Genomic DNA, 14,667 nt, shown 5'->3' with positions numbered 1-14,667 from the left:
ATAAGCCATGTTCCTGTAGTCATAGTCAAGCTGAACCGAGATTTCTTTTGCTAAAATTCTGTGGTTTTTTTCTTATTTAGACTAAAGACAGTCAAGATGATGTTAAGCATTTAATTTGAAATTGAAAATGTCTTTTTTTGCACATTTTTAGCGTTGGTGTGATATCCTGGATACCTATGTTAAATCTTACTCAGAGATTATACATTAAGATAGCATAGCTTGACTATAAATGCCAAATATTTTCAGCTCTGCAATTTAACTGCAATTCTATTAACTGATTCACTGTTGTCATAGTGGTTCTGTGGTGTTAATGGATATATTCTAGGTGCTGTAGACAAGTGCTTGGTCTTCTGTTTCTCATCTAAGCTATGCAGTCCCCGAAACCAGAGAATGCTGAAAAATTAATTTCCTTTGAATTTTCTCATTTTATATCATGTCAGGTTGCATTTCCCAAGTTTAGCTTGGTGAAGTAGCTACTTCATGTGACTGGCTGCACCACACATAGATTAGGGGGCTGTAGAGCTTTTTAAAAGGCTTTCACAGTGTTGCAGGTGTGATAATTCCTTACCAGGTGATTTATCAACTTGTTTTTATGACCTTCTAAATTTTACAATATGCATTTTAGGCTCCTCACTGTTTGATGGTTTTGAAATGAGGGGACGTTGCAGTTGGGTTTTGAAGAGCATTGCAATGCCAAGTCTTTCAAAGCTGGTGATTATTGAAATAAAAGCACTTTTTTGTCTTTATTGATTCTAATCACCATCTCTAGAATGTTTTGTTTTCTGATACTCCTGGAGAGCCTGACTGCTCTCTGTGCACACCTGCAAAGTGGGGACAGCAAACACCAGCAGTGAACTTCCTAAAATCCCTGTGGGCAGAGGAGACTCTGCTGTGTTTGGGGATTTCTGCGGGGATTGCTTTTACTGGCGGGTTTTGTTTGATTGGGATTTTTTATTTTGAAATAAAACCAAGCCAGCTGGGTTTTCTAAAACCAAAGCCCACCTGCCCTGCTCTGTGTGTCCATGCAGACCTTGAATACCTGATGCACGCACGGCAACAGCTCCTGACCACAGCCAAGCGTTGGGATTCCACATCTAAGACTATTGTGGAGTTTGAGCCTAATGAAACTACTGAATTGGAGAAGAGCCTTCTCACCAGATACCAAATCCCTCTGTCTGCTGACCAGCTGTTCACACAATCTGTCCTGGACAAATCACTGACCAAGGCCAACTATCAGTCACGGCTCCACGACCTCCTTTATATTGAGGAAATAGCACAGTATAAGGAAGTCAGCAAGTAAGTGATTCCTTTATAAAGATATTGCTCTTAAAATGAGGTTGACAGCTTTTTTTTCATTGAAGCTGCCTGCTTCTTTAAGATACTGAGGCTTTCTGTTTCTTTGAAGTGAACCTGCACGAGTCTGGGAATGGTAATGTTTGGTAAAGGTCACTAGCACTTAAATATAAATTCCTGCTAATTCATTGAAAACAAACAGTGTATATCAGTCTGTGCTAACAGCTGCAGGCCCTAAGCAGCTGTTGGGCATGGCTTTGTTAATTATTTTTGTTTCTAGTATTTGTCTGTCTATACAAAAATACATCAATAAGAGTTATATTTTGGTTCCTGTGTGAAAGTAGGTTATAGCAAGGGAATATATAAAATCTTTGTAAAAAGCATTGAATTGTGGGTGGATCAGACTGATCTTGTGATGATGTGGCAGCTGACTCTATTTATTTCCTAAATAGGTTGACACCCAGTTTCTGCATAAAATTTCCTAATAAAAGGCATAATATACATTGTTTGGTTTGTTGTGTCTTTAGGTGTTATGTACAAATTACTCAATTTGGTGTGGATGCTTGAAAAAATTTAGGGAAAAGATGTGAAATTCACACTTACAGACCTTCATGTGGAATTTTTATTTCCTGTAGTTTAATATTTGTGGTCAAAATTTTTTCCTGCATTCACGTGGTACTAAAGTGTTTTAGAGTTTTGTCACTAATCAGAATGGAAAGTCTAAAAGATACGACATCATTTTAGCCTAATTTAATAGCAAATTTAGTTTTATCAATTACTTGAAGTTCCAGATCAGGAAGTCTTTTTTGAGATGAAGAACCATTCCTGGAGCTACAGAGGTTCAGTTGAACCAACCCTCTAGAACACAGAAAGAAAATACTATGAGTAGTTGTATTTCCTTTGCTTTTAAAGCAGAAAAATGGTTCAATTTCTCTTTTAAATCTCAGCTGAAGTATTTGAGCTGTTTCTTATCTTTTATCACTGCTGCACTCTGCTCTTGAGCTGGAGTCTAACACATGGAGGAATCATGCTTGAACACTGTTTTCAGCTGACAGAAATATTCTTCATCATCCATATTTATAAACAGGTTGACTCTTCTAAGGCCTTTTGAAATAAAAGTGGATTTAAGTAAATATTATGAAATACCATTAAAACACGAGCAGTATTTTTACTGATAGAATTTTCACCTTGGGAGTTGCACTCTCATGCCTCATAGGAAACCAAGGAGTAGCAAACCTGGAGAAATGAAAGTAAAACGAAACATCACAATGTATGTAATGCTTCCCCTTTGGACTGTTCGGTGCAGCAGTAATTTATTGCTTGATAAAGTTGTAAGTAAGTGTTAATAATGTTCTTGAAATCTGTTTTGATACTGTTGATGACAAATATTCTTTTGATCTTGTAGCTGACCCACTTTATTGCAACAAGCCTCAAACCAGCAGACATTTCCACTCTTCTGTGGCTGAGATCACAGGCTTGCTATTCTCTGGTGAAGTGTCAGGGTTGCAAGCCTGGAAATGGGCTGAGAAATCCAGATGCAAGTGGGTTGTAACACCTCTGAAGGGGTGCCGCAGTGGCAGTGTTTGTTAATGTACATTGTAAATGTGGTAGGATTGGCCAAATGGTCCTCTGACAGCTCTGGAGTCACAGGAGTGTCTGCAGTTCAGAGTCAAGTGCATCCTTGGCTTGGAAAAATGTTGGTGGTTTCTCACTTTATAGGAAGTGCTGGTTCAGACTCAGTGTGGAATCACCTGAGTGGAACTGGACAGCTTTGGGTGAAGGTTGCAGTAGCTTGAACATACCTTGAATTCAGTTATAAGGGAGTTCTGGACAGTCTCAGAGAACTTTACCTTTAAATTGTGTTTATTTTCATATTTCAAGAGACGTTTATACAAGTTACTCCACAGGAGTATCACAGAATAGAATAATAAGGGAATCACTGCTGTCAAATTTCCAAGTGCAAACACACTGTTTTTGAGGAAAGGCAAAGCAGCATTCCAGTCCTGATAGTAGTTGGGTTTTGGAGAGTGTAAATATCTCTTCATGGTTTTAAAATTCTTCCTTTCTCTCTTGCATACTGAAGAGAAAAGCAAAATATACTCACTGGAGTGACTAGAACACTTTCTTGTGTGAACTCTAAAGTCTGTGAGGTGACAGACAGCTCCTTCCATGCTCCCAGAATTACAGAGCACATTTATCCTCAAGGCTGTGAACACATGAAGCACTGCCTCTGATGGAAAATAAATTTGCTTTTGTCATGACTGTGTGTTCCACTGATCACTCCCCAGGCAGGTGTCCCAGTGCACACCCTGACCCCTGCAGGTGTCAGTGTCACAGCAAATGTGCTCAATGTGCTTTTTGCAAAGTGGCACCTGGGGCTTTGGCCAGGATGGCTTTGTTTGCCTTGGGGGAATTTATTGTTTGCGTAGGTACTGGATGATTAATGATTTATGCAGTCATTCTTCATAATTAGTCTGTGGTTTTAAAATGTGAATCACAGGTTTTCCTGTAGCTGCTTCATGAACACTGCAGGTAGGCTGCCATTTGCAGTGCTTAGGAGGAAATCAGAGTTTTCAGGGGTTTCTTATGAGTCTCACTGAAAACCTTATTTTGTATAACCCTGCAAAGCAAGGGTGAGAAATGGATGGAAGAAGCAACTTCTGGTTTTTTAAAAATCAAATCCTGAGAGGATTTGTAGTTTTGTAGTGTGCCAGAAGGTGTCAGCTTGCACAGTGGAAATTGCTCGATAATCTAAGCCTGAGATTCCCTTCAGCACAGCAGATGCAGTTCAGTCATTTATGAAAACACTAACCTGTGCCTTGTCTCAGAAATGCAATAAAACTGTTTTGCAGCACGTTTTTATAAGCCTGAATTTCGGCTGATACATATTCAGCAGCATAGGGATCAACTTGAGGGAAGTTTCAACAAAATAAATTCACAGAAGCAAATGATTGTATCTCAGTGAGAATTCCCAGCCCTTGTTACTCAGTTAAATGTTTTATATAGTGTTTTAAGAGGGAGGTATGAGCTGTTTCAGATGTTGCTGACTTGCTGGTAGCACCTTTGGAATAGTGCAGCACTTCAATAGAAGAAATCTATTTTCACAAAACTCTTGGAGTTTTTGTTGTGAGGTTTTTATTGGTACAGACTGGGTGAATGCTTTTGCTGTGGCTTATGCTATAACCTTTGTGGTCAGTGAGAACCAACCAGATCCCTGTTAGATTCCTTTGCTTTTGGAGAGTGGAGAACTGGGAAATTCAGATCTGACACTGCCCATGTTCTTTAAAGGAGCAGCTGTTACCACACGGGGGCAAACTTGCTGTTCTTGTGTAAGACTCCTGATTTGCCAGATCTGAAAAAATATATTTGATTGGTTTGGTAGATGTTTAATTACCAAGGTGAAATGTTGGATTTTATTGTTAGAGGCTTATGATTATTGATACTGCAGGGCTTAAATGAGCAATTACCAGTTTATTAGGTTAAAATAGAAATGATGAGAAGAACAGATCAAATAAAATCAGTATGAGTATGAGAAGTATTATAAGAAAAGAATGTATTTTTTCAAGAATGTGAATGGGTTTTACTTTTTTCTGTAATTTGTTGCAAATTTAGGAAAAAGTTGGTGATGGGAAAAGAACTGAATATTGTTACTCTATTGTCAGATTTTCTTTCCCCTTTGTTCATTTTAAACCCAGGTCGAAGCAATCTGTTTAAAAAACCCCAAAACACTAGGAAGAGATTACTTTTTATTGGTGAGAGGTCAATAAAGTGTGCTAATGAGTCACTTTAATGTGTTGTGCATGTGACTTCTGGAAAGTGATAACTGCAAAGGATGAATTTGTTACATCTCTGATTACAGGAGGAAGCTGCTGCTAATAGGAGTTCTGTGGATAGATGGTTTATAGGGCTGAGCCTGTGATGCCATTCCCTCATTTCAAATAAAACTACATCATTTTAATTCCTACAATCTGATTTGTTTCAACACATTTTAATCAATCCCTCTGAATGATGGGTATAATACCATTTAGTTTTTAAGGTTGAGGTTGCCCTCTTTGGTGTGCAGCCTGGAAGAGGCAGATGGGATAAACAGGAATCTTTACCTGCTTGTCCCCCCTTGCATACATTTCATAAGATTACAGACTATTTAAATAGGAATTTTTACTGGTTTGGGACATGTAATTCATTCACTCTAAGCTTTTATTGGTATCTAGTATTTGTTTCTCTCTTGTGAGGGTTCTTTCTTTAGACTTCATATTCTTTCCAATATACACTTTATAGGCAACAGTCAAAAGGAACAAGTGTGGATATTTGGCAGCTGCATACTTAAAAGGGGCCAGTTTGACTGTACTTAAAAATTAATTAACTTTAATTAATTCATACTTAAAAATTAATTAACGGAGTGAGCCTTCACTCGGAACGCCTGGAATTCCAGAACCTTAGGATCATTTTTGTGCACTGACTCCATGCTTTCTCACTTAGGTTCAACATAAAAGTGCAATTGCAGATTGTAGCAAGCTTCATGCTCACTGGTGTTTCTGGAGGTGCAAAATATGCCCAAAATGGACAACTGTTTGGCCGCTTTAAGCTCACGGAGACGCTCTCTGAGGACACCTTGGCTGGACGGCTGGTGATGACCAAAGTCAATGCTGTTTATTTATTGCCTGTCACTAAAGAAAAGTCAGCCCAGACCCAAGGAACCAAAGAGAAGGTTTATGAAGCAGCTATCGAGGAGAAGACAAAGGATTATATCTTCTTGAGGGTCTCCAGGGAATGCTGTGAGGAGCTGAATCTTCGGGCAGACTGTGAAATGCAGGTGGGTCTGCTGGTGTCACAACTCTTGGCCTTGTGGTTGTTTCACCTCCATCATTCATCTTATTTCTGACCAAACAGGAATAACCTCAGATTTAAGGTCGCTGGAATTGCCTGGAATGAATGCATTTTCACCCAAGGTTTATCTCATCCTTGTTTATTTTGTTTTGGGGAAACATATGCAAGAATCCTGATGTCTTAATTTAACATGGATAATTGGTCTGGGAAGACGTATGGTGTTCTGAGCTCTTGGGTTTGTGTTTGTTTTCTTAAAACAATAATTAAACGTACTAATTGATTGTATTTGAAACTTGACTGGAATGCAAAATGAGCTGGGGCTTCAGGAACTGGCTAATTTTTCTTTTAGTGTCTTTATAAATCTTGGCCCGAGGCAGCAGATCTATTCTGCATCAGAAATTGGGTTCTAAAGTTGTTTGTAAAATCATTTAGTACTTTATATGTTTATCACTGAACTGGTTTGAGATTCTCCAAACATTACCTGTATTTGAATGAATTTTAATTATGAGGAATTTTTTAATGGTTAACTCTTAACTGCAGTTTTGGAAAGCCATCCTCAGTTTAGATCTGAGGAGGTTGTAATTTGGATATACAGAGTTTTTGTTAAAGGTGCTGGAGGTTTTGCTGTTCTCTTCAGTGGAGTTGATGTTCCCTATGGGATTCTCAAACACTGATAAAACTGCTTTGATTTCTGTGGATTTTGGATCAGTTGGGGAGTTTCTTTCCTTTTCCTCTTATAAAATTAGCCTCAGAAACTTGGTGGTGCCTTGTTTACCTCCTGGCTCAACTCTAATAAATTCACAATTCTGCTTTTATCAGGTAAACCATAAAGTTTATGGTTTAAACCATTCCTAAAGGTGGGGTGGAGTGAACTTGAAAGCACTGTGGCTGCTGCCACGCTTGTTTTTGGAGTGGTTCCTTGTTCTGGGTCCTGCTCTGTGAACCTGGCAATGGATTAACTTCCTTTCCCCCTGTTTCCTGATGGTGGAATGTAGATTAAAGCAGGTTCTGTGCCTCTCCTTCCCAGATGGCCTCCTTCAGTGCTCTGCAACAGCAAATGGGACAATTTGATTCCATCCGTGCAGCGCTAAAAGGAAAACAAATCACGAGCTGTTAAGAAAGTGGTGCATGCAGGTAGATAATAGGAGGTATTTAATGCCAGGAACCTTGCTTAGGCTCCCAGAAGGGGCTGTTTAAGTGTCACCCAGATGAGCATCACAGCTTTTCTGCAGTGAAATTCCCCGTGTTAGCTTGTGTGGTCTTTTGTCAGCCTTGGGTCTGTCTGGGCAAAGAGGTTTTTCCCTGGATGGATCAAACCATGGTTTGGGACCATTGCCAGCTGAGTGGCAGTGGTTCCCCTGGCACTGGGTGGGAAAGGAATTGTTGGGATTTCCCCTATTTACAAGCAGTTTTCTCAGCAGCTCCGAACACCTCGGTGAGCTCCGCGCTTGACGCCGTCAGATTTGTTGCTGCCCTTGTCTTCAGACTTCTGGTTCTATGTCTTGCAGTAAAATGTGATAGTCAAGATGAATATTTAATGTCTCTATATCTGCCAGAGATGGAAAGTTAATGGCTACACTCTGCAGGGATACAAGCAAACATTGTTTATTTACAGCAAAGCTAGTGTTGATTTTACATGCTGCATAACGATACCAACGCTGTAATACTGAAATAAGAGTAGGGAAAAGAAAATGCTGATTTACAAAGCCTTTTGAAGGAGATGATCTGCAAGCAGTAAACGTTACAGGGACACCAGAGTGATCCCTGTGGTGGGAAGGAGCTTTGTGGGCAAATAAAGGAGTGTTGGGTACAACAAAGAGTTAAATCTAGAAGGATAAATTATTTCTCTGTATGAGGAATTCTCCTCCTCAGGAGAAGGTTCCTGAGACAAGTTTATTTGGCTTTGAAGGAGAAGTGATCACTTTTCTTTCTGTCTGTCCTTCCTTTTGAACTGTCAAGGACTTCTTAAGGTTTTTCTCTAAGTTGTCAAAAAAGATAATAGTAAAAATATATTCTAGTATTGCTTCATGTTTGGTGAACTTCCTGCTTGGTAGCACTAATTACCATGAGATTAAAGTATGATTAAGTAAGAATGGGCTAACATCAAATCAGGGAGTGCTGGAGGAGAAAATGACCAGGTCTGAGACCAGGTTGTTGCATGAGGTTACATTTGGAATGAGTGTCACCTCCATGGCTTTTCTCTGGGACAAAAGAGAGCTGGGACCACATTCAGCTCACCTTGGCTCTTCTGTTCTTCTCATCTCCTCATTGGTAGGACAGAACCAGCCTCTGTCGGGTGGTTGTGAAATCTCTGGTGCAGATGTCCATGGAAATTGGTAAATAATTGATATTTCCATGTGAATGAGGGGTGCTTTTCCACGCAGGCTGCAGTAATGTGGCTGCTGTTGGTAACATGTTCACACTCCTGGTAAATCTCAGAAAGATACTTATTTACCCCTCTTTAATCAAAAATGCTGATTAGATTTGTAGGACAGTAATTACATAAATATATAGTGACAGCAGGGCTTTGGAAATAAACCTAAAAATGTGTATTAGTCCCTTGAAGTCCTCCAGCAGCTTTTGGTGGTTTTATGCTGGTTTTTATTAGTGCAGATCTGTGTCAAATTTTGTCTAAAGGCTTCTGTTCTGTTGTGAACATGGAGTTCTTTGGAATGATACTCTGCTCAGATTCATTTGTTTCTGGAGAGATTAATTATTGCAAATTTCAATACGTGTAAATGATAATCTGAGTGAACTGTTTTTATAAATAATTTCCCCAGGAGCTGCTTTTATATCTTGTTCAAATTTAGAATGTGCTTTTCTCTTTACCCCTTCAGTGTGTGTGTGTGGATGTGTCAACTCCTTTCACTATCCATTGTTCTGTTCTGAATTGAATCAGGAATGTTAAGTGCTCTGCATGATGTTTCTGGCTCTGTACCAGAATTTATGTTGGCAATATCTTGTATTTACTAGCATTGAAACACCTGTAATTGAGAGAACAAAAACAAGAATGTATTGGTAAGCAGCTAATTGTTAGAAATTAACTTTTGGGGAGTCCTAATGATTGAACAAAAAAGACAAATTATGTTGTTCCAGGGTATTTGACTAGAAATAATGTTTGGGGTTTATCTTTGCTGATTTATGTCATCTGTTGATCTGGTAAAATTTCTGGTCTGGCATTTTATTAAGGTTGTTCTACAATAAGAGATAAAAGCTTATATTTGTATGTTATAGGACAATAATATTTTCCAGGAGTGTTTTTTGTATTTTAAAAAAAAATCCCAAGAATGCTTTTCCTTTAATTTTTTTTTTCTGAAAGTACAGTGGAATCTAATCTTCAAAGTCAAACAACAAAATTAAGTTAGAGAAAATGCTGTATTTATGCTTTGATTCGAAACAGCAACAAAAAAAAAAAAGTAAGTTAATTTTATCACAACTCTTTGGATTGAATGCAGTTTGCTGTTTTCTTCTGGGAGACAGTGGTGTGCAGGAAGATAAAAATGTGTCACATACAGCAAAGTCTAATGAGCATTTTCTAAACAAACGCTTTTTGTTGACCTCTCTGTTGGTCTGTTGTGCAGGTTGAACTCCAGTTCCAGTTGAACCGTTTACCCCTCTGTGAAATGCATTATGCCTTGGACAGGATTAAGGACAACAGCATTTTGTTTCCAGATGTCAGCATGACTCCCACCATACCCTGGAGTCCCAACAGGTACCAGCACCTGACAATCAGAGGTTGGGTGGGAATGCAGCACTGGATTTCTCCGAGCAGAGGGCTGAGACCTGTCCTGGCACAGGAGACAAGCCCTGCTCCTCCTCAGTGGTCAGGGCTTCAGAGGAGACATAAATAAACTAAATAAAAACTAAATAAAAATGAAACTAAATAAAACAGGAGCAGTGATCCTGCCAGGGCCAGCCCCCACTGAGTGGAGTTCCCTAGGGCTGAGCTGGGGCTCCGGAGGCATCACAGTTCTGCTGTGGCTGCAGAAAACAAACCTGCTGCTGCTGATTTCTGTGCTGCTGTCCTCCTCTGAGAACATGACACTTCCAGGAATGTCAGTGGCAGTTCCAGGAGTGCTGGGCAGGCTCCTGTTTGCAGGGGCTGATCCAGTTGTGCTGCAGTGAGCCCAGATTTGGGCATGTCCCACTGGGTGTGCCTATGGAAGGTGTGCCAATGACTCTTGAAGGAGCAGCCCTGTGCTTGCAAGCAGCCCAGAGATTCTTTCTGTACATGTCTCACATTTTCCTGCATGAAATTATAAACCCTTGTGTTATATAAAGACTTCTAGAGAAACTTAAGGCTGGTGCAGTGAAAATAGTTTGGAAGAGGAAGCTTAGGGAGGAGAAATGTGAAGCTGTGTGGCTCAGGGGATCTGGTCAGAGTTCTTGCTTTTGATAAAAGAGGCATGAGGTTTCTGTGCCTGGAGAGCAGGGAAATGAGAGGAATGTGGAACTGAGAGTCTGCACAGCCTGGGAAGAGTCATGGGGGGTCCTGAGGGTGAGAATTAGCAGTGTGGTTGTGATGCAGGACAAATCAGGAGACAGCCCAGGCATTAAAAGGAAAACGATCTGTCAGAAAGCTGAGACAGAGAGATATTGTAAGACAAAAAAACACTGCAAAAGTTGTGGTTTGTCTCTGGAGGTAAGAACAGATCCAGTACAAGGGTGGATCAGTGTTCTGATCACTGTGTGCATCAGAGCTTTGGCAGTACTGAGAAGGAAGAAGGGAATAGGTTCTGTTTGGAGTTACACTACAAAGCTAATGGAGGTCAGTGACAATCTGTTCACTGGCTTAATTAGCTTTGGAGGAAATCTTACAAGGAAATGGTGTTTAAGAACAGTTTGGAAGTCAGCAGTGATTTCAGTAAAAAGGAGGCAAGTCAAGTCAGATGGAACTTCTATCTGCTCTGTTCATAGCAGTTGGAGTTGATATGTAGGTGTAATGTTTTGTATTTTTTGTATACATAAATAAAATACAATGATTATAGTTCGGTATAAGGCAGTTCCATCTGGTGGCTTGATTTGTCCTTCCTTGAGAATCAAACTAACTCCAAACTGTCTTTCCTGTTTTTCTTCTATTTCTGTTTTATGTCCCTGTTCCTTTCCTGGATTTCTTAGTTTCTTGCCAGCTCATTGTTCGTAGGCATCTTAAAAGTTAAAATTCAGTCAATTCCCTCCTGGTCTTGCTCCCTGTTGCTAACTGCTTCTGAGCAGAAACTTTCCCAGGCTGTAAGAAGTGTGGTGCTTGTACCAAAGCAGATCACATTACTAAAGTATGGCCATATGTGCAGCAGTGACAGGTGTTTTTTACTATGCATGTCTCCTTTTAAATCTGTCAGTGGGAATATTAAAAACTCTGTCTAGAAATCTTTTAACTTCTTATGCTCGTTGGAATTTTCTGAAAGCATCTTCCTCTCAATGCTGGCTGCTTACAACAAAAATCCTTTTTTAAGATTGCTTTTCCATTAGAGGTATGTACCCTGATGATCTTAAAAAAAAAAAAAAAAATAAAGAGAAGTTTGTAGTTAATTGGTAGCCAGTAGTTTTTAAATTTGATTTTAGATAATTTCTGCCAAGCCATGGGGTTGTGTAACTATTTACTTTTAAAGCTGGCAGTGTAAATGGTGCAGGGAAGAAACATAACTAATGGAACTCTTATTTGCATGATAATAGTAGAAAAATCATTGTACGTTTACCTGCTTTTGTTTTCAGGGAATGGTGCAGTGTGTCCCTTTTCTAAAGTGTGTGCTCTGCAGGTTGACTGTTGTTAGGTGGGATGATGTAAACTGAGGATGGGTTGAGCCCCCCTCCACAACTGATTTATTACAAATAGCAAATTTTTATATTAAAGCATGTGATTGTTCTGCTGGATTTGTTGACTTGTTTCACGTGCCTCAGTGACACAAACCATACACCAGCTTTGTAAAAACTCAATTTCTTTATTGAAGATCATCCCTCAATTAATTTGATTTCAGCCTGCCAGTGGCTGGTGAGAGTTTGTAACCCCTGTGGGCTCCTTTTGGCAGACAATGGGATGAGCAGTTGGACCCTCGGCTGAACGCGAAGCAGAAGGAGGCTGTTCTGGCCATCACCACCCCACTCTCCATACAACTGCCTCCTGTTCTCATCATCGGTCCCTATGGGACAGGGAAAACCTTCACTCTGGCTCAGGCAGTCAAGCACATCCTCCAGCAGCAGGACACCAGGTGAGAGGGGGCACTGAGCACAGGGCAGGAGCCCACGTGGCAGAGAGGGTGGGAGGTTTTTGTTAAAATTCAAGTTAAAGGTAGAAATATGGAATTTCCACCCAGAAGATGTGAGGTTTTGTTAAAATTCAAGTCAAAGGTAGAAATAAAGAATTTCCACCCAGAGGATGTGAGTTTTTGCTACAATTCAAGTCAAAGGTAGAAATCCAGAATTTCCACCCAGAGGATGTGAGGTTTTGCTAAGATTCAAGTCAAAGGTAGAAATCCAGAATTTCCACCCAGAGGATGGGAGATTTTTGCTGCAATTCAAGTTAAAGGTAGAAATCCAGAATTTCCACCCAGAGGATGGGAGGTTTTGTTACAATTCAAGTCAAAGGTAGAAATACAGAATTTCAAACCAGAGGATGGGAGGTTTTGTTAAAATTCAAGTCAAAGGTAGAAATCCAGAATTTCCACCCAGAGGATGGGAGGTTTTTGCTGCAATTCAAGTCAAAGGTAGAAATCCAGAATTTCCACTCAGAGGATGGGAGGTTTTGTTACAATTCAAGTTAAAGGTAGAAATCCAGAATTTCCACCCAGAGGATGGGAGGGTTTTTGGCTACAATTCAAGTCAAAGGTAGAAATGCAGAATTTCCACCCAGCTCAGAAAGCAATAAACCCAAGCCATCCATCATGGTTTGGGGTGATACAGCAGTTGTACAACCTTGGCCTGTGTTTGCCATTTAGAAGAAAACTCATTAAAATGGAGGTTATGTAGGATGGCTGGGATTGGCTCAGCATGGGAAGTTTTGCAGCACCGTAGATACCAAAAGCTGGTCTTTAAAAATCAAGTCTTGATTAATAATTACAAAATGATTATTGAAAACCTGTTTGGTAACTGGAGGGTTTGAGCTGAGAGCTGGATCCTGGGAAGTGCAGCAGGTCAGGGAGTGGTTCCATGAAGAGGAATGTGCAGGAAGATGGCCACTGTTTCCTTTTTTTTTGTATTCTACTGCTTTGAATTGTTTTCTGTTTCTTCATTGCTTTTTTATTTGCATCCATTTATTCCAGCAGGATTCTCATTTGCACCCATTCTAATAGTGCTGCTGATCTCTACATAAAGGATTATTTACATCCATATGTAGAAGCAGGCAATCCCCAGGCAAGACCTCTCAGGTATTTTTTTAAGGCTTATTATGTATCTATAAAATACTAATCTTAAGAAAAGGTGTCTATAAAAAAAATGGTTAAAGGACTTTTAAAACATAAAAATGTGTTGGCATTACCAGCAGTGCTTTTAAAAACAGCCTAAAAGGAATGTGAAATATTGTACCATAATTTTTGGTCATTTGTTCAATAAAAATAAAGACATCTTTTTTTAAGCTTCTATTATTCTGTTGATAAATGTGTCTTTCCTAATGAGCAAGCTTTTGATACGCTCCTCTAAAAGTTACTATGATAAAATAAAATGGACTTTAATTGTATTTTAATTTCTGAAAATGTTGGCACACAGTTGCAAAGGCTGATTTGGAAACTGGGGCTCCCCACCTGGCTTCTTGGGAGAAACCTTCTGGTGTCACAGGAGCCACTTACTTAGAGAATGGTGTGATTTATCTTCTGATAAATCAGTGTGAAGTGATTGTTTGTGTGTCGAAATGTACTTACCATTGGTGTTTTGGGGAAATTGGCTTAGGAAATAAAAAAGAAGCAGGATCTTAAGAGCAAGGAGGGTAAACTTGCATGGAAATAGTTCAGGAGGATTTATTTATGGGCATAAATCTGCTCCTGGGAACATTTTGCCCAGTAATCACAATGTATACTTTATACTGCTAACTTGGTGTATATATATATATATATATATATTTATTTTAAATTATGGGCATCATTTTCTGAATGCCAGTGGGTGAATTTATAACATTACTAAGAAAATGACTCTGTGTTTACTTGCTGGCTATTAAAAGCCATGCTGGACTTATATTTTATGCAATGTCAGTGAAGGCAGTGAAGTTATGTGAAAGGGCTGCATCTGCCACAGGTGTAAATTCCCTTGCTTCTGTTGGCTTTGGTGGCCATGTGACATTTTACAGACACTGAGGGGCTGGCCAAGGGAAAAGAAGGCAGGTTATTTTTTAAAAGGTACCTTTGATCTGGGTGTGTTTTAACACAGATTGTCTGAAGGTGATTTGTAAAGCACTTTGGGATGAAAAACATTATGGAGCCTTCATTTTTCTGAAGGGAAAAAAAAAAAAAAGTGTGTGATCGACCCTTTTGGGACTGTTGAAATGTGATTTAACAGTGCAAAGAGGTTAAATCCAGTTTTATTGTTGCCAGGTTTGTGCTGCCTTGTTGTCAGCTGCATAGT

The 14,667-nt window shown here is 39.6% G+C and overlaps 1 protein-coding gene across 6 annotated transcripts in view; it reads left to right on the top strand.

Moving 5' to 3' along the window:
* Positions 1-14,667, top strand: part of HELZ (helicase with zinc finger) — an 84,162-nt gene that overhangs the window by 32,918 nt on the left and 36,577 nt on the right. For 4 of the 6 annotated variants that reach the window (XM_066332361.1, XM_066332358.1, XM_066332357.1 and 1 more), the window contains 5 exons: positions 1,029-1,296; positions 5,773-6,106; positions 9,702-9,832; positions 12,147-12,326; positions 13,377-13,481. In XM_066332361.1, coding sequence (XP_066188458.1) covers positions 1,029-1,296; positions 5,773-6,106; positions 9,702-9,832; positions 12,147-12,326; positions 13,377-13,481 — 1,018 coding nt within the window. The remainder of the gene's footprint in view (positions 1-1,028; positions 1,297-5,772; positions 6,107-9,701; positions 9,833-12,146; positions 12,327-13,376; positions 13,482-14,667) is intronic. The other 2 variants (XM_066332360.1, XM_066332359.1) reach the window with 1 other exon arrangement.

The sequence above is a fragment of the Sylvia atricapilla genome, chromosome 18, assembly GCF_009819655.1.
Source record: "Sylvia atricapilla isolate bSylAtr1 chromosome 18, bSylAtr1.pri, whole genome shotgun sequence".
In the NCBI taxonomy this organism is placed as follows: domain Eukaryota; kingdom Metazoa; phylum Chordata; class Aves; order Passeriformes; family Sylviidae; genus Sylvia; species Sylvia atricapilla.
The sequence above is the reverse complement of the archived record's forward strand: the minus strand, read 5'-3'. Positions and strand labels throughout refer to the sequence as shown.